General features: G+C 42.6%; 1 protein-coding gene across 3 annotated transcripts in view; it reads right to left on the bottom strand.

Moving 5' to 3' along the window:
* Positions 1-3,098: 3,098 nt before the first annotated feature.
* The window catches only part of LOC115085110 (thiopurine S-methyltransferase-like), an 83,656-nt gene continuing 59,991 nt past the window's right edge, over positions 3,099-26,763 (bottom strand). For 2 of the 3 annotated variants that reach the window (XM_029590735.1, XM_029590734.1), the window contains exons 7-9: positions 17,937-18,022; positions 5,291-5,335; positions 3,099-4,316 (exon numbers count right to left, since the gene is read on the bottom strand). In XM_029590735.1, the coding sequence (XP_029446595.1) occupies positions 4,192-4,316; positions 5,291-5,335; positions 17,937-18,022 (256 nt within the window). In that variant the 3' untranslated portion in view covers positions 3,099-4,191. The remainder of the gene's footprint in view (positions 4,317-5,290; positions 5,336-17,936; positions 18,023-26,763) is intronic. The other variant, XM_029590736.1, reaches the window with a different exon arrangement.

Below are 26,763 nucleotides of genomic sequence, written 5' to 3' on the forward strand. Positions count from 1 at the left end.
GTCAGGGTTCCTGCCCTGAAGAGTATAAATAACTTTATGGCCTCATCCATGCTAGACCGGCACACCGGATTGGGGTTATATCTTCTTGTTCCCTTTTTTTTTTCAAATATAAACTAATATGCCTCTGGGAGGATGGGGTTCCACCAGCAGGGAGGAGTTATGATCTCTGGGGCCCTCAGTGCCACAGAATAATCCAACCAAAATATCCCTCTTAACAGTCCTTCCAATGATTCACTGTACACTCACTGCAATCGGAGGGTAGTCAACATCAGCGAGGCCAAGAAAAATACTGCCAGACTCTGTGGATGATGTTCAACATAAAACCGGTTTATTGCAACTTGAAAAATAAAATACAGGCCAAGATGGCAAAAATAGTGAAAAGAAACAGGAGAATGACAACTAAAAGAGCAGCAGTATTTTTTTATCTATAGTAGTCTTTCTTCTTGCAATGAACTGCAATATGCTAGATCATCACCAAATTGCTGATGACTGTAGTAATCTCCTTCCTCAACTTATTCTGTGCAGATGTGGACCTCTTGCTAGTTTATTTCCTAAAGAGTTCTGGGCAGTGCTGCAGGACCTGGTTGAAATCTGCTTGCTGCTTCTAGCCCACTTCCTTGATACAAGCCCCAGTCCATTTTTTTCCCTTTCCTGGTACATCCCTGTTCTTCTCCTCTGCTTCCTTTTCCTAGAGGCTAGAGATTTGGTCTCTCCCTCTTCCAGAACTCCACAAGGTATTTCCCTCATTATTTCTTCTCCTATTTGTATTCTCCTGCTTGTAACATGGAGCTGCATGTTGTTTCTTCCTTTCTATTCCCAGGGCTGGCCACAGGGTTAATGTTTGGGTACTTACCAGGTACTTGCGACTTGAATTGGCCATTGTTGGAGACAGGATACTGGGCTTGATGGACCCTTGGTCTTACCCAGTATGGCAAATCTTATGTTCTTATGTGGTTATAAAGGTATAGAACCATGGATGTTGCAAACTAACAAACTCTGTGCCCTGGTTTCGAACTTGAAATGAGTTTCCTATTTTTCATATTATCAGAGCTCCCAAGTCACCCAGTTCCAAAAGGGAGACTTTTTGGCCAGTCCTGGTTTTAAACTTACCTCCCAAAGCAGTGTGGCAGTCGTAGTCACTAATTCTACCAATTGAAATCAGTGCTACAGGTCCCATAATGCATCAGGATAGGGTTGTCAGAAATACAGGACTGGCTTAAAATCTCCTTCTTGGAACTCTATATTATTCTGCATGCTGCATTAATAAGATTGTAGAATATCCTGATTTTGTGGGTGGCGACAGGAAAGAGGAAAATTGTAGATGCGATGCCAGTATACCAAGAAGATATGAAAAAAACAAAATCCCCAAAAAGCTAAGGACATTCCTAAAGAATGAGAACATTGCTAATGTTCCTGGTGACATGTAGCGTGGGAGACTTTTGCTTAGCTTACAGTGCAACAATACAGAGAGTGTGGATTAATGCTACAATTTATAAAATGAAAAAAGAATGCCAAAATTGCTTCCATTGAGTAGAATCGAGTGGTACATGGCTGCAAAAAGGACCCTTCTGAGACATTCTAGCCTGAGACAGAAATAAATATATTCAGATGAGAGTTGCAGGAAGCAAATAAAAAGGTATGCGTGTGTCTGTATTGGTGAATAACTCTGTAGTTTGACCTATGAATAGTATGGAAGGCATTAATGGAGCATCTATAATGGCTCCTCCTCTTCCATGATTCAAAAACTTTTTGAGTATCTCATTTTATGATAGTGGCTACTTGTAAAAACAATAGCTGGAGATAATTGTTTTCCAGAACCCTAAGCTACAAGGAGTGAGTGGAGCCCCTTTCACTGGAATTATGTTACTCATTTGGTCACTGTACTCCTGTTTATGTCTGTGTACACTGTGGGGTCCATATCCAGCTGCTGTGCAGCTCAGCAATTTAGGGGGTCATTTTTCAAAATGCGGTAAGGCGTTTTCGCATGCAATAGGCCTTTAACGCATGCGAAAACGTGTTTACCACATGTGAGGCTTATTTCAGATGAGCGAGAGAGAGAGAGAGAGAGAGAGAGAGAGAGAGAGAGAGAGAGAGAGAGAGAGAGAAAGACTTGCTATAGTTTCTCTTCCCTAGTCAGCTATTTGTATCCCTATGAGAGGCTCACCTAGTAACTCGAGGTGGGGATTAGGTATGAGTGTAGGGGGTTGGGGGCCACTTTCACATTCAACGTGAGACGTACGAACAGAACAGTGGTCTCTTGTGAAGATTTGATGGCCTTGGAGTGAGGAAACTCACTCCAAGATGAGATTTGGGCAATGTTCTCTCAAACTAGCTTGATGTCAAGCTAGTGGGCTAGAAGCTAGTTCTCTCAAACTAGCTTGATATCAAGCTAGTTTGAGAGAACATTGCCCAAATAGCTTGACATCAAGCTAGTTTGAGAGAACATTGCCCAAATAGCTTGACATCAAGCTAGTTTGAGAGAACATTGCCCAAATCTCATCTTGGAGTGAGTTTCCTCACTCCAAGCAAGCAGACATTGCCCAAATCTCATCTTGGAGTGAGTTTCCTCACTCCAAGGCCATATTGCAGAATCTGAAATGGTATTGCAATGTGCACTAACTTAGCTGTTTGCACAGGTAATTATTGCAATACATACTATATTAGCATAAAACATGCCCCTTTTGCTATCGCATGCGGTACTTACCGCATTTTGATAAATCCAGGCCTTAGTTGGATACACTTATCCACCTAACTTAGGCCTGGATTCACCATTCTATCGCAGAATGGTGAATCCAGCGAAAACAGGGGGCGGGCCTGTGAAAGCCGGCAGCCATCGCACCACCGCGGTGTTCTCACTGCCAGCTTTTGCACCCAATAGCGCCACCATGAAAGGTGGTGCTCTTGGGCGCGCTACTGGTGACGATAACATGGCTTACCTTATCGCCGCCAGCGAAGACATCGCAGAGTCCACCCCCTCGCCGCCCCGACTCCTCCCCTCGCTGCCCCGACTCCGCCCCTAGCAAGTTTTCGCACGCGAAAAGGGACTTTTCACGTGCGATAGCGGCTTATCGCACGCAATAAGCATTACAAAATGACCCCCTTGGCCAGGATATTCCATGCTGCTGAATATACCCCGCTCTCTTAAAATTAGCTGGATAAGTTTATTCGGCTAACTTTAGGATAGCCCTGTGGCCTGACGAGAGTTAGCCACGTAAGTTATCCAGTTAACTCTGAATATCTGAGCTGGCTGGCTAACCCAACTCCTCCCCTTTACTCTCCCTGACATATCCAGTTACACAGCCAGATAAATGATTTATCCAACTAAGTGGCGCCCATTGACCCTAGCCGATATTCAGTGGCCACCACTTAGCCCAATAATTCATACTTATCGGCCTAAGTACTGTTTTGAAAATCGGGTTCTGTAATTCTTACCTACTGATCTCTCTTGCTCCTCTATAGCACTGTGTGTGTGGATGGCACTCTGCACATTATAAAGAGTCATTATAAAGTGTTAATTGGTGGCTTAGTGTGATGATGCTTCAGCTACGTTGATTCTTGATTTGTATTGTATTTTGCGTCGAAAGCTACTACGTAATTGAAACTATTACACTTGAAAAATCAATACAAAGTCAAATTTTCAGAGTCTAATTCAGTGTGTGGAGCGTAGAGACTCACTAGAACTGAAAGCTGACCTGTTCAAATTTAATAGTTATTCTTTGTGTTACAAACCCTGAAATATCAAAACTCAAAAATAAATAAATAAACAAGTGGTACATGTCAACAATTGGGTGTGATAATTAGAAGAAAAAAAAATGAAAAGTGAAAAATGATCAGAGTGAAAGCAGAGGCTGGAGAGGGTTTCCCCAATGAGGGTAAGCAAGAAAAATGCTCTAAGGTGGAAAAGAACGTGAAAGCAGCAAAAAGAGTCAGGAGTGAGTGATAATATAACTGAATACAATTATTAACATGAATTTACATCCTGTGGGAGGCTTTTTTTATTATACAGGAGCATTACAGCAATACTATCCTGGGAGTACATAGCAGCGCACATCCAGGACTATAAAAGTCAATGGGAAAACAGATCTCAAGCTACAGAATTTTGATTTATGGAAAAAAATTACAGGACTGTCTTTCCATATAGCAGGGGATTGCTGTAGATATAAATTTGCACATTTTCTTTTCTAGTGTGATTCAGCAAAGATTGGACTTTTGAGTGAGCAAATAAATGACCTCATAGAAATAATCCAGCCCCCATTTTCTCTGATCCTCTCTGAACGCATCAACCTTTCCAAGACATTTTAGGCTGCAGAATATGCCTGTAAAGAAAGAGGAAAGTACAAGTTACCTTACTGCAGCCTTGCGCTTGGTAATACAAAATTTGCGGTTACACTGGACGACAAATCCGGGACTGCTGTGAAATGTTTGTCCATTGACAACCAGGCATAAATTAGCCATTACATTTCAGTGACATCATCCGACAGCACCGACACAGACCCAGCTGTCAGAGCTCAGTAAAGGCTTCCTGCCGCAACTCTAGTGCAAGGGAGGCAGAAGACAGAAGACTGGGAAGAGTCTGCAATGACAACATAAGTGAGTAACCGGGCAGACCTAGAGGACATTCTTTGCCAACAACTGTTACTCTGTATGAGCCCTGGTAGACAGTTCAGCATTGAGCCGTGTTTCACTGTCTCATACGTACACAGAATGTAGAAGCAAAAAAAAAAAAAAAAAAATTCACAATTTTACCACAGCAAATACTGTGAACAAAGAAGGGATTTCCCTGCCAATGAGCTTAATTGTTTTAGTTTTTTTTTCAAAAGAAATGACGGCAGAAAAAGGACCAAATGGTCAATCAAGTCTGCCCAGCAAGCTTATGGTAGTATCTACTGTGCCATGTAGGTTATCCCATGCTTATCAGTTTCCCACACCGTAAAAGTCGGGACCCTTGGTGGTTACTGTTTGAATCCAATTCCCCCTTTTCCCCCTGCCATTGAAGCAGAGAGCAATGAGGGAGTTGCATCAACAGTATCAAGGCTTATTGGTTCAGTTCAGTTCATAAATCTATGCTAAGCAGGGGATGTGCATCAGAAATGAAACTTAAATCAGTAGAAGAATGTGTGATTTCGAAATGATCAGAGATTTCTACATTGTCAGACAAACTTTTGCTGAATCTCATGCAGCAATACATTTACTATTATTGCGAGGCTGCTCCCAATGAGCATCTTATCGAAGTTCAGATATTTAAACCTAGTCTAGTTTTAGGGATACTAATCTTTATGGGGTAACTCACCAAATAATTTGTCCAGTTCGGTATCGGACACATAAAATGGTGGCCCTGAAAGACAGACAAGTAAATATTAGCTTTCAAATTCAACACTAAAAACAAAGGAGGTCCATTATTCAAAAGCATTTAGCTGGATAATTCAGTTATCCAGTTAAATAAAGATTTGGGCACTTATCCAACTAAATTCTTGCTGGGGGATTAAGTTAGCCAGCTAACTCATGTATTTAAAATTAGCCAGTTAAGTTAACTGGCTAAAGTCTGATTGAACCAAATTGCTGTCCTAAAGTTAGTGAAATAAAGTTAGCCGGATATAGTCAATAGTGCAGCTGTGCTATTGAATATACCTCCAGAATTAGCCAGATAAGTTTATCCGGCTAACTTTGCTATCCGAGCAGTGACTGAATATGGACCTCAACATCTGTACTGGAAACCAAAAAGAGTACAATCACTTTTTTTTTCCCCCCCACAGCAAATCTCACTCTCTCTTGCAGGTCTTAGATTAGAGAACTAAAGATGAAATGAGTGATCTAACGGTTGAAGAGGGATCCGCTGGAGTCACCTCAGATACTTCGGGGCTGATTCATATGGTTTCATAGAGGACAAAGTCAGTATCCGAGAACAAATTTGAGCGATCAGTTTATCACTTTACACCAAATGGACTAAGATGCACAGTTGGCACAGAGCCATAAAGAGAGTATGAGCAAACCACATTTATCTATCAGTGAACCTTTTAGGCACTTTTACCCAAGATGACTTGCATAATGACAGCAGCACAGAAATGAATGATAAAGAGACAGGATAATAACTACATCTTCATAATATATCATTCTCAACAAACTGAGTCAAAATTTAAAGGATAGCAGAGCAAGAAACAGTCATATGTTTTGTCTTAAACTATTCTTTTTTGATCCTGTATTTTTCTCCTCATTTTGTACTCCCATCCTTCTATTAGCCCAACATCACAGCAACCACTCCATTGGTTGGGGGGGAAGGGCTGGCACATACTACATCTCCTTTTGATAGGTATGCATGCTGTGTCTGGCTACTAGCTGTCAGTGGTGTGCAAACGCTGGGACTCCCTCACTCCCAGGGGCTGGGAATGCTGGCATTGCCCCTAGACATTACTGGCCCAATGACTAACTGGGCCTGTGAACTAAAGTCAGGTCTCCTGCATGGCAGAGTACAGCTTTACCATTGGATTAGCAGACTTGCCCTTAGCAAGTCACATACTTGAGGTGGGAAAATTATGTTTTCAATAAAAAACGGTAGGGTCAAGCAGATTTTTGGCAGTAAGGGGGTCACTGCAAGTTCACAGGAGACGTCATGGATGGAAGACTGGGAAAGTGCAGGACAAGCAGGAATACAGAATACCAAAGACTGCAAATAAGTAGGAACAGAGCTAGGTGAAAACCCTCTAACAATAAGATGCATAGACCCTGGAACATGACAGAATGTATGATCCTAAAGGTATATACACATTCACTACATGGATTCTGAGGACCAAGACCACAGGCAGCCAAGAAGCATGAAAAACAGAAATACTGATAATGTTGGCAGCAAAGGAACTTTTGGTCCATCCAGTTTGTTCATGTTTTGCCTGTCTACTGTGCTGCCATAGCTCTCACTCAGGCTGTGACAGCTTCTAAGTTCTTGTTGTGCCTATTCCTCGCATATTTGAATTCTGTCACTGTTCTGGCTCCTTTAACCTCTGCTGGAAATCTGTTCAGGGTGTCCATCACCCCCTCAGTGAAAAAAGTATTTTCTCACATTCCTTATGAGGTTCCCTCCTTTCTGTGTCCTTGAGCTTTTCATTCTTTGGAAAATGCTTTCTTCTAGCACTTTACTGAAGCCTGCTAGATATCTGAATGTCTGTATCATATTTCCCATTTCCCTTCTTCTGTAGAGTACAGCTTTAATTCACTTAGTCATTTATGTATGGCCTACAGGGCAGGTCATGCACCATTGTGGTGAGCCTCCTTTGAATTGCCTCTCCCTTGTCAATGTCCTTTTCAGATCTGTAGAGCTTCCCTTTTTCTAATAGTGATTCCTCTTTATGCACTTGAATATATTAGCAGCTTTCTCCAATGCTTTGTGTCACACTGACTTGTTAACTTGATGTCAACAGAGATGATGACCTCCAGCTCTCTTTCCAGTTTGGTGACTTCTAATTTTCCACCTCCAAAAAAGAAGAGTTGCTTACCTGTAACAGGTGTTCTCCTAGGACAGCAGGATGTCAGCCCTCACAGATGGGTGACTTCATCAGATGGAACCCGGCACGGAAAACTTCTGCCAAAGTTTCTAGAACTTTGGCACACTGAGCATGCCCAGCATGCCACTATCAATGCGTCCACGCGGGGTCTCTCTTCAGTCTCGTAACATAGAATTCACAAGCAAAAAATAAAATAAAATGCAGGAGAACCCAACTCCACCGGGTGGCGGGTGGGTTTCCTGAGGACCATCCCTGTCCAAGCAGTACTGGGCAGTGAACGTGTGTATGGAACTCCACATTGTGGCCTTGCAGATTTCAGCAATGTGAACCGTTCGCAAGTGAGCCATCGATGCTGCCATGGCTCTCACAGAGTGAGCTTTTATGCAGAGTTTGCTTGCCCACCGCAATGCCCAGCCTGTTCCTGTCAAAGGATATAAAGAGTTGCAAGGACTGCTTGTGGCCTGCTATGCATTCGAGATGGAAAACTAAAGCCCTCTTGCAGTCCAAACTGTGCAAAGCCCGTTTGCCCTGGTGAGAATGAGACCTCGGAAAAAAGGTGGGCAGAATGATGGACTGATTAAGATGAAAATCAGTCACCACCTTACGCAGGACCTTAGGGTGCATACGCAGGATGACCCTATCAGGAAAATTTTGTGTAGGGCAAATTTGCAGACACAAAATTATTCTGAGCTATTAAATCACAATCGGATTGTGATAAATTGCAGGAGGACTTTGGGAGGCTAGAGATCTAAATGTCAGATGAAATTTAATGTGGACAAGGGAAAGTAATGCACATAGGGAAAAGTAAAGGAAAATTGGTTCTTACCTGCTAATATTCGTTCCTGTAGTACCACAGATCAGTCCAGAGTTTTGCCTCCCTTCCAGAAGATGGAGATAGAGAAAGTTTCACAGCCACTGCCACATAACCTGGTGTGCTACCTGCAGACCCTCAGTATTACTAAGTACCCAAGCTAAGACAGCAAAAAACATAAAATAAATTAATGTAATAATATCCCCCAAATGAGCAGAGGAAAGAAGAAAATTTATAACTGAGAGTTCTATCCAATTTTGGAACTTTAATTATAAGGACTAACCAGAAACCTGTGCCATTCTTCAGAATCATTATAGTAAACAGGTCGAGCAACTCTCCAAAGCTCTCCACCACCAGGCACGACTCTGGACTGATCTGTGGTACTACAGGAACGAAAATTAGCAGGTAAGAACCAATTTTCCTTTCAATGTACGTACTCAGATCAGTCCAGACTCCTAGGATGTACCAAAGCTTCTCTAACCAGGGTGGGACTGCAAGAGTCCTGCTCAAAGTACACTTTCACCAAAACTGCTGACGTCCAGAGCCTAGATGTCTAATCGATAGTGTCTGGCACAGGTACACAAAGACTTCCAAGTAGCCACCCTGCAAATCTCTTGTGGCAAAACTAGCTGACATTCTGCCCATAAGGCTGCCTGGGACCGGGAAGAATGAGCCCTTAACCCCTCCAGGATAAACCGACCGTGACGGATGTATGCGGAACCAATAGCCTCCTTCAACCAATGCGCAATGGTGGCTTTTGATGCCTTCTGTCCCTTTTTCGCACCACTCCATAGCACAAAAAGGTGATCCGATAATCTGAAACTATTAGTGAACTCTAGATATCGTAACAATGCCCTTCTGACATCCAGACATCTTAACTCTTTTGCATGAAGTGCACCAACCTCCAGATTTGAAAAAACAGGAAGCTCCACTGACTGACTTAAGTGGAACGCTGAAATCACCTTCGGCAGAGAAGATGGAACCGTTCTTCAAAGAGACCCTGGAATCCGCAAAAAAAAGTCTCCCTATGTGACAGAGCTTGAAGTTCTGACACTCTTCTTGCTGAACAAATTGCCACCAAGAAAGCCACCTTCAAAGTGAGATCTTTTATGGTGGCCCTTTTAAGAGGCTAAAACAGCACCGCACACATGCCCTTGAGGACCAGGTTAAGGTTCCAAGAAGGGTGCATCTTACGAATAAGGGGGCACAAATGCTTCGCCCTTCAGAGGAAATGTACCACATCCGGATGCGCAGCTAGATTTGTTCCATGAACCTTGCCTCGCAAAACAGCCCAGGGCCGACACCTGCAATCTCAGGGAACTAAAGGACAAACCTTTCATTAGGCCTCTCTGCAAAAAAGCCAGAATCTGAGCCACCGATGCTCGCCAAGGATCAACCCCTTGCTCCATACACCAAGACTCAAAGATCCTCCAAACCCAGACGTACGCCAAGGAAGTAGAAGTCTTTCGAGCTGAAACAGAGTAGAAATAACATCCTCAAGATATCCTTTCTTCCTTAATTGCCTCCTTTCAAAAGCCAAGCTGCTAGACAAAAGCGATCCGCTTGATCTGAAAATATGGGGCCCTGCCATAGCAGATTTGGCAGATGTCCCAGTCTTAATGGGCCATCCACTACTAGATTGACCAAATTTGCAAACCAAGGTCTCCATAGGCATTCTGGAGCCAAGAGAATCACCTTTCCTGGATGGATCTCTATTCTCCTCACAACTTGCCCACCAGAAGCCATGGTGGAAACATGTAGATCAGAATGTCGTGGCCATGGAAGAACTAGGACATTGACAAATTCCACCTCGTGCTCTCTTCTGCGACTGAAGAAGTGTGGTACCTTGGCATTCTGCTGAGTTGCCTCAGTCATATGAGGAATGGCCAGTCTGCAAGTAATGAGGCTCATTGCTTCCTCCAATAACTCCCATTCTCCAGGATTCAATTGTTGTTGGCTGAGAAAATCTGCTTGCACATTGTTGGACCCCATTATGTACGAAGCCGCTATCAAGGCTAGATGCTGCTCCACCTAGCACATCAGCATTTCCGCTTCCAGAGCAACTGCTTGACTCTTGGCACCACCCTGGTGGTTGATGTAGGCCACCGCTGTCACATTGTCTGACAGGATTCTGTCAGCCCAGTTGCACAAAAAGAGGTAGAAACTCCGGCAAAGCCAACCGCACTGCTCTTGTCTCTGATGGACCAGGATGCTTCCTTCGTCGACCTTTAGCCTTGCACCGACTGGGACTGACACATAGCTCCCCAACTGGAGAGACTGGTGTCTCTGTTGTCCCTACCATCCACTGTGGCATCTAGAGGTCCACACCGTGGCACAAATGGTCCCAACCAAGCCATCATGAAAGACCGGACCTTGCTGACTGTAAATGGTAGTAAAAGATGAAACTGCTCTGACATCGGATCCCACCGGGATAGTAACGCTTTTTGCAGAGGTCTCATATGAGCAAATACCCACGGGATCAGCTCCAAGGTAGTTGCCATGGAACCGAGGACTTGCAAGTAATCCCAGACCCTTGGCACTCAGGCTTCCAAAAGGTTCAGAACTTGAGTCTGCAGCTTGATAATCTGCTCCTCCGTGAGAAAGACTTTCCCCACTCGGGTATCAAAGCATGCGCCCAAGAACTCCAGGACCTGCGAAGGAGAAAGATGGCTCTTGGACAGATTCACTATCCAGCCCAAGGATCTCAAGTGGTGCAACACCACTTCCATTGCCTGTCTGCAAAGGTCCTCTGACTTTGCTTGGATAAGTCAGTCATCCAGATATGGATGAACCAGCACTCACTCCTTTCTGAGGGCTGCCACCACCATCACCATCACTTTAGTGAAGGTCCTCAGGGCCATTGCCAGCTCAATTAGGAGAGCACAAAATTGAAAATGCCTCCCGAGGATCATAAACCGGAAGTATCTCTAATGATCCGGGCGGATCCCTATGTATAGATAGACTTCTGTTATATCCAAGGAAGCCAAAAACTCTCCGCTTCGTACCGCTGCTATGACAGACCTCAGAGTCTCCATCCGGAAATGGAACTTTGAGAGCTACATTCACTTTTTTTAAGTCCAGAATTGGATGAAAATTCCCTTCCGTTTTTGGTACCACAAAATAAATGGAATAACGTCCCGTCCTTGCTCCTCCCGAGGGATGGGAACAATGGCTCCCAGCATCTGCAGTCATTGGATGGTCTGCTGAATGACCAGCTTCTTTGTCACCGAAGCACAAGGACATACCATGAACAGGTTTCTTAGCGGCCGAGCAAATTCTAAAGCATAGCCTTGCCCTATCACGCTTAGAACCCACTGGTCCGACATGATTTTGGCCCACTCCTCATAAAACTGAGTCAAATGACCCCCAATGACTGGGACTGAGGAGTGGACCAGCCAGTACCTTGGCTGGAGCCCTCTCGGTTCACTCTACATCCATGAAATGACTGGTTACTGGACTGTGGTCTCCCCGAGGTCTGCCTTTGGCCAGCACCCAGAGCTCTGCTCTGACAGAAATGCCTTTGCCCTAGAAATCAAGAGTGCACAGGAGGAAAATCCTTTGGACTCTTTGGGCTTGTCCTCCAGTAGCTTGTGCACTTTATTATCTCCTAGATGCTTTATCAGCTGCTCCAATCCTCTCCAAAAATAAACTTGCCCTTAAAAGGCAATGCTCCAAGCTGAACTTTCGACGAAACATTCGCTGACCAGTTTCATAACCAAAGAAGCCTCCTAGTCAAGACCACGGACATTATCATCCTGAAAGAAGTGCAAATGAGGTCATACATATCATCAGCTCCATAAGCATCTGCAGCCTTCAAGCATTCCACCTGTTTAGAATCCTGGGGTGACATATCCTTGTTACTTGTAACTGCTGCACCCATTTCAACCCAGCCCAAAGCATAAAGCTGCTGCACACTGCAGCATGGATGCCAAGAGCAGACACCTTAAAAATCTTCTTAAGGTGCACCTTGAGCTTCCTGTCCTGCAAATCCTTCAGAGGTCCTGCATCAGCTACTGGAATGGTGGTCCTTTTCTTAACTGCCAAGATGGAGGCATCCTCCTTCGGAACCCTTAAGAGCTCCGGAGTGTCTTCGGGCAAAGGATACAGCTTATCCATGATCCTGCTAACCTTAAGGCCAATCTCTGGAGTGTCCCACTCCCTGACCACCAACTCTTTAACCAATCTGTGAAAAGAGAAAGTCTTCGCTGGACCCCGTAAGCCGGCCATGACATGATCCACTTCCTCCTGGTCAGACTCCTCCTGCGGGACCGTTATTCCTAACTCTGCTAGGACCGGCGGGATCAGGGACCCGGGTTCCTCATTTAGAAAACAGGCGAACCATCTTGGGATTGTCGCCTTCCATCATCATGCCCTTTCCCAAGTCCTCTTCCGGATCCTGTGCAACCCGAGAAGGATCAGTGTCAGGAGCTGCAACAATGTTCCCCCTTTGACCTGAGCCCCTCTGCCACAGACAGGGAGATGAAACGAAAAGTAAATGCTCTCCTTTTCTTGTCTTTTTTTTTTTTTTTACTTTATAAAAGAGACAGAAAAAGAAAATATCTTTATCTGAAGGGTGGCAAAGGCTTCTCCCAAGTCTCCTGAAGGCGAGGGAACTGGATCACCAGCTTTCACACCCCCCCCCCCCCCGTGTGATTCAGCGAGCAATCAAGGGTCCCCAACCCCTGCTCATCCACCTCTAAAACCAGGAGGGATGGTCCCACCAGGACCTGCCAACCTCCTGGGAGGGAATTCCGTTCCTATCCTTCTCCTTTTAATTTTCTCTTTTTTTTTTTTTTATGAGGTACAGAACTGCAAGTTTTGCACCTCCTCCATCTGTTGGAGACAGAGATAAACTGAGGGACTGCAGGTGGCACATGAGGTTATGTGGTGGTGGCTGCAAAGCTTTTTCTGTCTCCATCTGCCTGAAGGGAGGCAAAACCCAGGAGTCTGGACTGATCTGGGTACTTACTAGAGATATGCATTCATTTATCACCAATTGAATTGCCTAATTCGTCGTGGTTTGGGGGACCTGAACCACGAAATGGATTTTCCCCGAACTTCGGGGAAAATTCGTTTTTCGGGTTAGTGCGAGGGGGAGGGGCACATTTATTAAAAAAAAACCCCTCAACCCTTCAAATTTACTGTATTACAATCCCCCCACCATCCCGATCCCTCCCCAAGACTTACTAAAAGCCCTAGTGGTCCAGTGGGGTCCCGCGAGCGATCTCTCCCTCCAGGCCATCGGGCCATCGTGCTTGCTACGAATCAAAATGGCGCTGATGGCCCTTTGCCCTTATGATGTCACGGCCTGAGTGCAGGAGATCGCTCCAGGATCCCCGCTGGACCACCAGGGACTTTTGGCAAGTCTTGGGGGGGACCCAAGATGGCGCCGGCCGTCCATTACTCCTACCATGTGACAGGGGCCAATCAATGGCACCAGTAGCCCTGTGACATCGTAAGGACAAAGGGCCATCTGCGCCATTTTGATTTGTAGCAGGCCCAACAACCCGGAGGAAGAGATCGCTCGTGGGACCCCGCTGGACCACCAGGGCTTTTAGTAAGTCTTGGGGAGGGATCGGGATGGTGGGGGGGGGGTTGTAAGAAAGTAAAATTGAAGGGTTGGGGTGGTTTTTTTCCAATTCTTTTTTTTTCCCCGATTCGTTTTTTGTTTTTTTTGACTCGTTTTCCAGATCCGCGCCGACAAAAAAACGATCTGCCGAAAAATGAAATTTTCGATGAAGCGCCTGAACCGAAATATGTCCTGATACGAAAAAATGAAGCTCATCTCTAGTACTTACAGGGAAACCACACTATAGTTACACGATGTTAGGTTCCATATTAGAGTTACCACCCAGGAAAAAGCCTGGGCATCACTGTGGAAAATACTTTGAAATCCTCAGCTCAATGTATGGTGGCCGTCATAAAAGCAAACAGAATGTTAGGAATTATTAGGAAAGGAATGGAGAATGTCATATTACCTCTGTATCGTTCTATGGTAAGATCTCAAGTACTGTGTGCAATTCTGGTCGCTGCATCTCAAAAAAGATATAGTTGAACCAGAAAAGGCATAGAGAGGGGCAACCAAAATGATGAAGGCGATGGAATGGCTCCCCTAATAAGGAAAGGCTAAAGAGGGTTGTTCAGCTTGGTGAAGAGACAGCTGAGGGGGGATATGATAGATAAAATCAAGAGTAGAAAAGAATGGATAAGTGAATTGATTATTTACTCTTCCAAAAAAATAAAAAGACTAGGGGACATTCTGTGAGCTTAGTAAGTAAAACATTTAAAACAAAACAGAGAAAATTCTTTTTCACTCAGTGCACAGTTAAGCTTTAGAATTCACTGCCAGAGAATGTGGGAAAGGCAGCAAAGCTGGGTTTAAAAAAAGATTTGGACAAGTTCTTGGAGAAGTCCATAAACTGTTAACCAAATAGACTGAGGGAAAATCATTACTTATCCCCAGGCATTAGCAGCATGGGATCTATCTCTCTATTGTTTGGGATCTTGCCAAGTGACCTGGATTGGTCACTGTTAGAAACAGGATGCTGGGCTTGATGGACCCTCGGTTTGACCCAGTATGGCAATTTTTATGTTCTTAAATCTCAGACTGACTAGTTTGCTCACCAGTCTTTTATATGGAACAGTGACAAAGACTTTATACCAAAATCCAGATAGATGAAATATGCACCCCTACCTTACTATTGTGGTCACTTGAACAAAAAGTCAATCAAGTTTTGCAAGATTTAGCCTGCTCAAGACAGGTTGCTTATGCTCCCATAGCCCACTGGCTTCAAGGTACTGCATTATTTGGTCTTTCAGTAATGTCTCTGTTACCTTGTCCATCACTGACACTAAACCAACAGGTTTGAAATTGTCCACTTCCTCTTTGTTCCCATTGCTGTGGGGCAGCAGTACATCTGCTCTTCTCCTGGCACCTCTTCTAGTCCAAATGATAAGCTGAACAGAGCTTGAGTGGTACAGTGTGCACCCTCTTTAGCTCCTTTGATCTTCTAGATGTAACCCATTAGGTCCCATAGAACTGTTTCAATTGCGCCTGGACCTTAAATACAACCTCCTCGGTAAACAGTAATGTGTGTTCCCTCTGCAGACCTTTATATCTTTACATTTGGTCCTCACAATCTCCTTCAAGTATAAATGCTGAGCAATATTGGTTTAAAATCTCTTCTTTCTTCTGATCCTCCTCACCACTGAACTTGTCCTCCCTTTTAATTCTTACAGTTCCCCTTTTTGTCTTCTTTTCCTTTAAGCAATCTAAAGAAATTTGTATCCCATGTATAAATTCCTGACCACACAAGTTAGAATGTTTTTACTGCTTATAAGAATTGTAAGAATTAAAAGGGAAGACAAGTTCAGTGGTGAGGAGGATCAGAAGAAAGTAGAGATTTTAAACCAATACTTTTGCTCAGCATTTATACTAGAAGGAGATTGTGAGGACCAAATGTAAAGATATAAAGGACTGCAGAGGGAACACATTACTGTTTATCGAGGAGATTGTATTTAAGGTCCAGGCGCAATTGAAACAGTTCTATGGGTCCTAATGGGTTACATCTAGAAGATCAAAGGAGCTATATATAATGTATGTATTTATTTATTTATTAACATTGCATAGTAACATTTGTCTTTTTCTGAAAAAAAAAAAAAAAAAGACAAACGGCTCAACCAGTCTGCCCCAGTTACAGTACATCTTTTGCTTTGACAAAATTAATAAGGGCAATTTTCAAAATGGGCATGTACAAAGTTTGTGGGTACTTTTCTCCATGGATTTTGACCAGTTCCCAAAAGGGAAGAACACATGTACTTTCCCTTTGAGAATTACCCAATTAGAAAGTACCTGTCAAAATTTGCCTAAGCCCACCCTGGGAACACCTCCATGAAAAATGTGGATAAAAGTTAGTGCGCTGTCGGACAATGCATGTAGCCCTTTTACCTGTGTAAATGGCTTTTGATCATTGCCCTCCCTATGGTTAATTTACTGAATAAGAAGTTTAATATTAAACAGAAAAATAGCCAGAATTCTAACTGGATCAAAAAAACATGAGCACATCACACCAACCCTCATCTCTTTACACTGGCTCCCAATAAAATACCATTTTCGTCCAAGCCTTCCCCGAAGCCTAACAGGGCAACAATTCTGCTTTCACATAGCCCTCCAGACTAAATGTCAGACCTAACCATTGTTCTTTCACTCTTGTTCATTCTCCAGTTCTTTCTGTCCTTAATTTCCTGGCTACCCTAGCCCCCAAGTTTAATATCCCTGTTATTTGTACCTGCGCCTCGGCCTTCTTGTTATATTGTTATTGTTAAGTTAACCCCTAGTTTGATGTAAACCGGCCTGATATGAAGCTTGTCATGAAGTTCGGTATAGAAAAATGTTAAATAAATAAATAAATAAATAAATATAGAACACAAAGTAGTTACAATCCTGCATAAAATAATCCAAGAACAGCAAAACAACTGGCTAAGCAAATTCATCATAATCCACGCTCCTAAACAGAACCTACGATCAACAAACAAAGGCCTCATCAAAATTCCTCACGCCAAAACCACACAAATGAAATCAACACGTGAGAGAGCGATATCCATCGCCAGCCCCACTCTATGGAACTCAATACCAATCGGAATAAGAAATCAACCAGATATCAAAATATTCAAAAAAGACTTGAAAACCTGGTTATTCACCAGAGCCTACTCAAACTCACTCAATCAATCAGAACAGCAATCAACCACGCAACGCAAAACCAAGGAAAACACTCCGTCTCTCCATCAATTAAATAACCCCCACCATGTGAACACTTAAGATATCAACATTAACGTACCTAGTAACTATGCTGCTATATAAGAATGACATTATATACTTCTGCTATATAAGATTGATAAATGTATTGCTGCTATGTAAGATTGATAAAATGTAATAATTTAATATTTAATTAACCAACCTTCATACCCAAATTTTCATTCAATATGACAGTTTACAGCTATGATGTCTGTAGCCAATATATTATTTCATGACTACTGTAAACCGTTCTGATGGTGAAACCGAATGACGGTATACAAAACACATTAAATAAAATAAATAAATAAATAAATTTATGGAGAATACTAGAAAAAAAATAAATTTTATTCATACAGTCATTAATTTTAATAGTGCTACTGCTAAAGGTGGTTTCAGGTCACACAGCTGAGCCAAAAATGTTTAAAAATGAAGTTGTTGCTCTTAATTTTCTTTTGGAGAGCTGACTGAAAATGGGAAATACTAAGGTGGAACTATGGTCCTTTTGATTGATGGCTACTTTGACCAATAATTTTTTTTTCTGTTTCCCAGATGTACAGATACATGAGATGGAGATGACTTAAGACCAGTATGAACTGTTTGCTTGTAAAGATTCAAACAGCTTGGATGCTCTAGGATATGTATTACTCTCAGCATTGCTGTAGCTGGGATTTACTTCTAGAAAAATGTGTCAGAAAACCAGGAATTCTGCATAGAAAGTTATTGCACATTAAAGCTCCTATTATCACAATGGTTTCACTCATTTTGAGCTGAAGGAAAAATATTTCCAATACTATAAGCCTAGGTTTGGTGCTAATATATAATAAAGAGAAGCTCTTACCGCTATGCAATTTGGGATCATATGAAACGGTAACCAAGAGATAACGACATTCTTTCTCCATTAGGGATAGCAGTATATTTGCATAGCTACAAAAACACAATAAAAAAAGCAATAATAAGTTTATGAGAGAAAATAAGATTTTGTGGGTTGTGACATGTTACTGGACCAACATGAACAGTACACAAAACCACAGCACATGCACTTTTGATACTGGATAAGTCCTTTAACAGATAGGACAGCCCACAAAAACCAGGAAGCAAGAATATAGCAGCAAAGTCACAACAGGAAAGACAGCTACAGTAGTCCTAAGCACTGTGTTAGACGCTGTTATGTGGGCTTGAATCTTGCATATTGATGGCCTCTTGGTAATGTTTTAAGGTCTTTGCATCTCTCTATCCCAGGGTTTGGGCTAGCAGAGAACCCACCAAGCTTTAATTTGTAAATACTAGTTCTGTGGTTATACAAAAAACTGGCTTGCAAAGTTCATTCATACAGGATTTTATTAAGGAAAAAAAACTCGCATAGCCCAAAACAAACAGTATAACTCTATATGATGAAATTCCCAGGACCTAGACTAGAAAAACATTATCCAATTTATATATGTTCTGAACAAAATAGTTATATGCCATGCAGTACACTTAACCACCCGCCCCGTACTCTCTCTTCCTTCTTCCCCTTCCATCTGGGTCTGCTGCTCTCTGTGAGGCAGATATTCAGCACCACTTAGCCAGATTAATTTCAACTTATCTGGCTAAATGACACTAACTGAATATCTACCTGGGATCAGCAGCCACCACTTAGCTGGTTAACTACTTATCAGGCTAAATAGTCAGCTGGCTATGTGGTGGGTCAGGCAAAGTTGTTCTGAGGAGGAGCTGAGTTAGCCAGATAAGTTATCTGGCTAACTCTGGTCGAGCCATAGATCTGTTCTAAAGTTAGCTGGATAGACTCATCCGGCTAAGTTTAGGATATCTGGGTATATTCAGCAGCTAAGGCCTACATTTATCATTTTGCTTTAAAATTTGTAGACAGGTTTTGAGAGAGAGAGAGAGAGAGAGAGAGACTTTATAAGGCTACCATATAAGTAAACTATATATATCACTATAAGAAGGGCAACTAGTAACTCGGGGTGAGGGTTTGCTGGTGGGCTAGATTTTGGGGGACAGTTTTACATGCACAGTTAGAGGTACGAACAGCACAGTCAAGATTGTGTGTGATTTGGAGTGATAAAAGGTACACAAAGATGAGATTCGTTCATTGTACTTTTGACCTAACTTGATGCACATTCTACCTAGCTGCTATCAAGCTAGGAATAGAATACAATGTACAAATCTCATCACTCCAAATCACATGAAATCTTTACTGGTGGTAACTGTGCTGGTCATACCTTTGACTTGCATGTAAAACTGCCCCCCCCCCCCAAACCTAGCACATCACCATAACCTCACCCCAAGTTCAGAATGAGAATATGAGAGAAAATAGCAGAAATACCCTACACACTTAAATAAAGCTTTATTCAAAGATAAACTGGAATTATATCAAGAGGCCATCAACTCTTCCGAGAAATCTTATATCTACTCTAAGCTGTCAGCTGCACGAAACAACCCTAGAGAATTATATGCCTCCATAAAGAACGAAATTAACCACAGCTCTACTCCCTCTACTCTCCTTCCCACCCTCCTGGGAATGAACATTGCAGAAACATTCGCTCTTACTTTATTAATAAGACTGCAGCTGTCAACATCACCTTTAATAACTCCTATTCTGAAGAATCTGATGAAGATCTGAACACTGAGGTTCCAACCTGGGAACGCTTTGATGACATGACAACATTAGACACCACTAAGATCATCAATAACCTGAAACCATCATCTAATCTCCATAACCCGTGCCATACATCACTTCTTAAACTGATCAAACTGGATATTGCGCCATTTATCACCAAGTTCATTAACTCATCATTACAACATGGCATCGCCCCTGACCTTCTAAAACAAGCGTTAGACTGACCATTAACCAAAAAACCTTTAGCTGATTCTACCATCATCTCCAATTACCACCTGATCTCCACTTTATCCTTTATGGCCAAAGGATTAGAAACAGCAGTTCTCTACCAACTCTGCAACTTTATTGATACTAATAATATCAAACAATATCGGTTGGCTTTCAGGAAACATTACAGCACTGAACAACTGCTGCTCTCCAGTTTTGATATGGTGAGACGGGGCTTTGATCAAGGCTCATCATTCCTTCTTTGTCTTCTTGACATCTCCACTGCATTTGACAAGGTGAATCACTCCATCCTACTTTCAAGACTGCGCTCCTTCAGTATATCTGGCTCCCTTCTGGCCTGATTCTCTTCATACCTCAATAACAGGACCCAACAAGTCCAAATCAATTCCTTCACCTCCTCCTTGATGCCTCTGAACTCTGGAGTGCCCCAAGTTTCTGTCCTATCTGCTGCATTATGTAACTTCTACCTAATTCCCTTATATCACACCTTTAACGATCTCGGAGTGCACTATAAAATTTATGCCGATGATATCCAATTCTTCTTTCCCCTCAAAGAAGCATGGACCCTTACAGAAGCTTTCCTCACCCACTGAAATGGCTTCACGCAGCAAATTAGCTCTACACATATCTAAAACGGAAATTATTATTCTATCACGTCATCCTGTTGCTAACACTCCCAAATACTTCTCCTTTGAGTCCCATTCCATCTCCATCTCCTAAAGTGTAAGAAATCTGGGAGTCACAATTGACCTCTCTCTCTGAATGCACAACCACATAAGGACTATTACTAACTCCTCCTATTACAAACTTTGCTTGCTCTATCACCTTAAGCCCCTTCTTGAATATTCTGACTTCAGGTTGGTCCTTCAATCTCTACTATTCTCCAGGATAGACTACTGCAACTCCCTCCTGACAGGTCTACCAGTGTATACAATCAGCCCTCTACAGATCATACAAAATTTGGCAGCAAGATTCCTGACCAGCCTGTACTCAAAGCTCTACACTGGCTCCCTATCTCCTACCGAGTACAATACAAGCTTGCCAAGATCTTACACTCATTAATCCACAAACTACACTCCCCATGGTTCTCCTCAACAATAAAAATCCACACCCCCTCTTGACCACTCAGATCATTTAACCTAATGCTATTAGATGCCCCACCTCCAAAACTCACCCACCTTGAGGAAACCAGGACCATTACTAAGAAACAGTCTACTTAAGGAAGTAAGTTGTATCCAAGAAAAGACCATCTTTAAAAAAGCCCTAAAAACTTCTCAAGAAAGCATTCCCAATCCCAAATGGTAATGGAACATCCCTAACTTGTCCCTCCTCGGATGGTACTACATAGCAGATTACTGCCCTCACTTCTGGCCACGATCTCAAAAATATACCCGCTAACTAATTATTTGCCTCTCCCCCATCCTTAAGAATCATGTTATTCCCCTTCTTTGTATGATTGATGCATTGTCTTGCTCTATCCATTCGCTTGACTGTTAATGTTCTTATTGTACCCTGCTCTGAACGTAGGAAAGACAGGTAATAAATGTTTTTAAATAAATAAATAAAATAAATTAAATACAAATGCCCCCTCTTGCAGTGGTATAAAAGTTGACTAATATGTGTGCCTCCCCAGAGGCTCTCTCTCTCTCTCTCTCTCCCTCCCTCATTTTCATTAACTCCTCCCACCTGACTACATTTTTCAAATGTGCATACGCATCCTGTGATGGGTTATTTATCGCATGCGTTATGGGCCTAACGCAATTTGCTGAGTCTCACAGCAGCTGAATATGGACCTCTGTGTTTCCTGCCACCCTCCCTCCCATGTCTCTGCATCACATGGTCAATTGAGGAATAAGGTGGGTTTGCTAGACCTGTGCTATTCTGATGGTCCTGGGAGAAGTCAGACAGCATCTCTATAGCAGCGCACACTGCCAAGTGTTGAGTGGCTCATTTTACCCAGTTGACCCCACATAAATGTACTGGAGAGAATAAAGGGGTGAAAGTAGTTGGGGAGAGGAGAGAGGGATGAGGGAAGCGAGCAAAGAAGAAAGTTGAGCGTGAGGTGGAAGTAGTAATGAAAAGGAGTAGGGAGGAAGGAAGAAGTAGGGAAGACAAACAAGGAAGGGGGAAAGTAGATTATATGGAGCATGTGAAGGCAGTCTAGGGGACAGATAGAAAGAAGAAGGGGAGAGACTGGTTAGGCTGAAGGAGAAAGAAGAGGAGGTGGGCTGTGTGACGTGCAAAGTCACAAGGGCATGCTAAGCTGAGAAGGAGAAAAATGAAGAGTCAGACTGAATTAGGGGCAAGATGAAAAGAGAAAGACGCAAGGTTAGATGCAACCTAGTGGGGAAAACAGAGCCACTGAGGTTCAGTGTAGCCCATCCTGCCAACCCACCCATGGGAAGAGATACCATGGAGGAAAAAGGTGTTGGGGCCAGATGTGGCGGGAGCAGATACACCTGAAACCCTAAGTTATGCATCACCCTTGTGGTGGGCACTTTTACTACATATTACAGTACTTGTGTGCTTTTATTTATTTAAAATTGCTTTTATCACGCATCCTCCAAAGTTTGGGGCAGGTTACATAAAAACATTCATAAGAACATAAGACATGCCATACTGGGTCGACCAAGGGTCAATCAAGCCCAGCATCCTGTTTCTAACAGTGGCCAATCCAAGTCACAAATACCTAGCAAGTACCCAAATATTAAATAGATCAAACTACTATTCCATATTGATTAATAGCAGTTTATGGATTTTTCCTGTAGGAATTTATCCAAACCTTTTTTAAACCCAATTACGCTAACTGCCATAACCACATCCTCTGGCAATGAATTCCAGAGTTTAACTATGTGCTAAGTGAAAAAGAAATTTCTCTGATTTGTTTTAAATGAGCTACTTGCTAACTTCATGGAGTGACCCTAGACCTATTATCTGAGAGAGTAAATAACAGATTTACATTAACCTGTTCAAGTCCTTTCATGATTTTGTAGACCCCTATCAAATCCAGCCTCAGTCATCTCTTCTTCAACCTTAACAGCCCTAATCTCGTTAGCCTTTCCTCATAGGAAAGCCGTTCCATGGCCTTTATCATTTTGGTGACCCTTCTCTGCACTTTCTCCAGTGCAACTATATCTTTTTTGAGATGTGGCGACCAGAATTATATCCAGTATTCAAGATGCAGTCTCACCATGGAGCGATACAGAGGCATTATGACATCCACTGTATTATTCACCATTCCCTTCCTAATAATTCCTAACATTCTGTTTACGTTTTTGACCTCCACAGCACATTGAGCCTATGATAATCTCTTTCCTGGGTGGTAACTCCTAAGATAGAACCTAACATCGTGTAACTACAGTAAGGGTTATTTTTCTCTATATGCAACACCTTGCACTTATCCACATTAAATTTCATCTAACATTTGGAAACCCAGTCTTCTAGTCTCCCAAGGTCTTCCTGCAATTTATTGCAATCGATTTGAGATTTAACTACTCTGCATAATTTTGTGTCATCTGCAAATTTGATCACCTCACTTGTTATACCCCTTTCCAGATCACGTATAAATATATTAAAAAGCACCGGTCCAAGTACAGATCCCTGAGGCACTCCACTGTTTTATCTTTTTCCACTGTGAAAACAGACCATTTAATCCTACTCTCTGTTTCCTCTCTTTTAATCAACTTGTAATCCACAAAAGGACATCACTTTCTATCCCATGACCATTTTAGTTTTTTTAGAAGTCTCTCATGAAGGACTTGATTGAATGCCTTCTGAAAATCCAAATACACCACATCTACCGGTTCACCTTTGTCCATATTTATTCACCCCTTAAAAGAAATAAAATAATAAAATAAAAATTCACAATAAAACAAAATCAATTCAATTACAAACATAGTACTTGTTTGATGATCCCTGGGTAATATGGGCTGAATTTTCAAAACATTTGTGCAAGTAAAATTAGCATATACACACAAAAGTAGCTTGTACTTGAGTGCATGCTATTTTAAAAACAAACGTATGCATGTATTTTTGGTCTTGCACCCATATTTACACGTGACAAAAAGGGGTGGTCTAGGGGCGTTCTAGAGCAGGGCAAGAGTTATGCATGCAAGTTGCTATTTTATAAGTGACTTAAGAACGTGCATTTGTCAACTTATTCACGTAATTTTATACCTGCTAATTTATCTTGTGCAATTGACATTAGACTCGTCTCTTGTTTACTGTTGGTTGGGCGGGAGGTCTGGGTAAACTGCGGGAGAGTTCAGAGTGAAGAACTAGGAGGATCTCAATGACATGGAGAAGGACTAGATGAACTGGTGGAGATTCCAGCAAACTGGTGATTTCAATTACATAAATGTTTTAAAATATAACGACTTCCTTCTGGATCTCGGCATAGCATGAAAGCATGTTCTTCATCAAAAAATAATTAAACAGACTGAACACATGTAAAACCCCCCTCCCCCCTTTTCCTGGGGGTCACCTTCACAGACCTCAGAGGGATGCGCAGGAAGAAGAGACCATGCTGGTGCCACTGACTCCAGCTCTCCTGCTGCATTCCGCCTGGGCTGTCAGCATTTTAAGACCGGGCGGAGGATGAGTTCTTATTTTGCTGAGACAGGGGGAGCAGCTGGGTCAGTGGGGGACCAGTAATGGGGGCGACATACCTGTGTGTGCTTGGTGACACACCAGTTGAGAACCACTTCTCTAGAACACACACCTGACTTGCCTTGGAGAGCTGGTCCCCTCCAGAAATATTCTAGTTCCTGTTAGTGACCCTTGGTAGGTATTCACATGTAACCTTACATACATGCGTCTATTTGCTTGTAGATATGCTCATACTTTATAAACTGTGCATACCTCAAACTTTTGGTGTGATTCATTACGAAAGGTCAGATCACTCCAGTGAAAACTGTGAAAGCCAGGAGAACTAATCGAGTCCCCTGGTTCTCACCTGAGATTAGAACTGCTAAAGTTCATCTTCGCTGGCTAGAATGAGCCTGGTGTACATCCCATGCTCTCCCTTTGCTTCTCAGAAAAGCACCAGTGAAGCTAAAAAGGTAGCCATCTACAAATCCATGCAAGCTTCAGGTTTTAATTCATGAGAGTTACTCCGTGCTGTCTCCTGACTTACAAACACATTCTCATCAGCTTCAGCCACAAACTGTAAAAAGCAATTGGATCCTGAATTTTCTATTAATGGTTTCAAGCAAAGATTAAGGATATTTGTGCCACATTTAACTCCAATGTTACATCTATAACAAGTGTTACCACTCCTTTGGTTCTCTTATGGGAAAATTTTGAGGGTGTGTAAGAGTGAAGTAATGAATATATGCAGAGCCATGAATCCTGCCAATTGTTGTTTGAATTCTTACGACATGTCCATTCTCAAGATCCTAACAGAAATCAGTGCCTCTTTAACCTGTATTATCAATAAATCTAACTGAAGGCCAGTTATCAGCTTTACTGAAATGTGCCTCAATCAGACCTTTGTTAAAAGAAACCTTAACTGGACATATCTATCCTTAGTAATTAATTATCAACCAATTTTGTCGATTTCATTTGTTGCTAAGGTCATTGAGGCATGATTTCTTAAGAGGATCATGGCATTTTGGACTCTTCAATTTGGCTTTGGGCCTACATCAGCACAGAGCAGTGATTATAATCGAGCATTGATGTGCTTCAACGTGGCATGGATAATGCTTGTTCTCCTAGATGTGTCTGCCACATTCTACACTCTTGATTATAACATCTTGTTTCCTGCATGGCCCAAACTGGGATTGCACGTGGTTTAATTTGGCTGACCGATCTCAGCAGGTGCATTATAATTCTCAAACCACTTCTTGGTATTCTCTCTACAGGTGTTCCTAAAGGTTCCTCAGGTTCTATGACCCTTTTTAACAACTAACATACTAATTTGTAAACATTTGCCAGGATATATGCAGATATCCAGTTTTTTGTCACAGTGTCATCCAACACCACCACCACCACTTTGGGGATGATTAGCTGGCTTGTTACGGCGGTTACTACCCCAAACCAAATAAGCCTGATACTTCACTTTCAATGCATATCCAGCATAGCTCTCTACTTCAACGGCAGAGGAGAAGAAAAACTGATACTTCACGCATATCCAGCATAGCTCTCTGCTTCAACGACAGGGGAGAAGAAAAACTGATACTTCACGCATATCCAGCATAGCTCTCTGCTTCAACGGCAGGGGAGAAGAAAAACTGATACTTCACGCATATCCAGCATAGCTCTCTGCTTCAACGGCAGGGGAGAAGAAAAACTGATACTTCACGCATATCCAGCATAGCTCTCTGCTTCAACGGCAGGGGAGAAGAAAAACTGATACTTCACGCATATCCAGCATAGCTCTCTGCTTCAACGGCAGGGGAGAAGAAAAAAGGATTCGCACTCACAAAGCGGGGAGTAGCTGGCTTGTTACGGCGGTTACTACCCCAAACCAAATAAGCCTGATACTTCACTTTCAATGCATATCCTGCTTCAACGGCAGGGGAGAAGAAAAACTGATACTTCACGCATATCCAGCATAGCTCTCTGCTTCAACGGCAGGGGAGAAGAAAAACTGATACTACACGCATATCCAGCATAGCTCCCTGCTTCAACGGCAGGGGAGAAGAAAAACAACCAATAAGGGCTGAATAACACAGTCTGGGTAAAACAAATAAGCATGGGTGTAGCTTGCTTATTGCGGCGGTTACTTCCCCTACTACCCATAACTAATCAAGCTTGATATTTCACTTGGTTGCAGCTCCATCACTCCATCATTGCTCTCTACATTAATGGTGGG

The sequence above is a fragment of the Rhinatrema bivittatum genome, chromosome 2, assembly GCF_901001135.1.
Source record: "Rhinatrema bivittatum chromosome 2, aRhiBiv1.1, whole genome shotgun sequence".
Lineage (NCBI taxonomy): Eukaryota > Metazoa > Chordata > Amphibia > Gymnophiona > Rhinatrematidae > Rhinatrema > Rhinatrema bivittatum.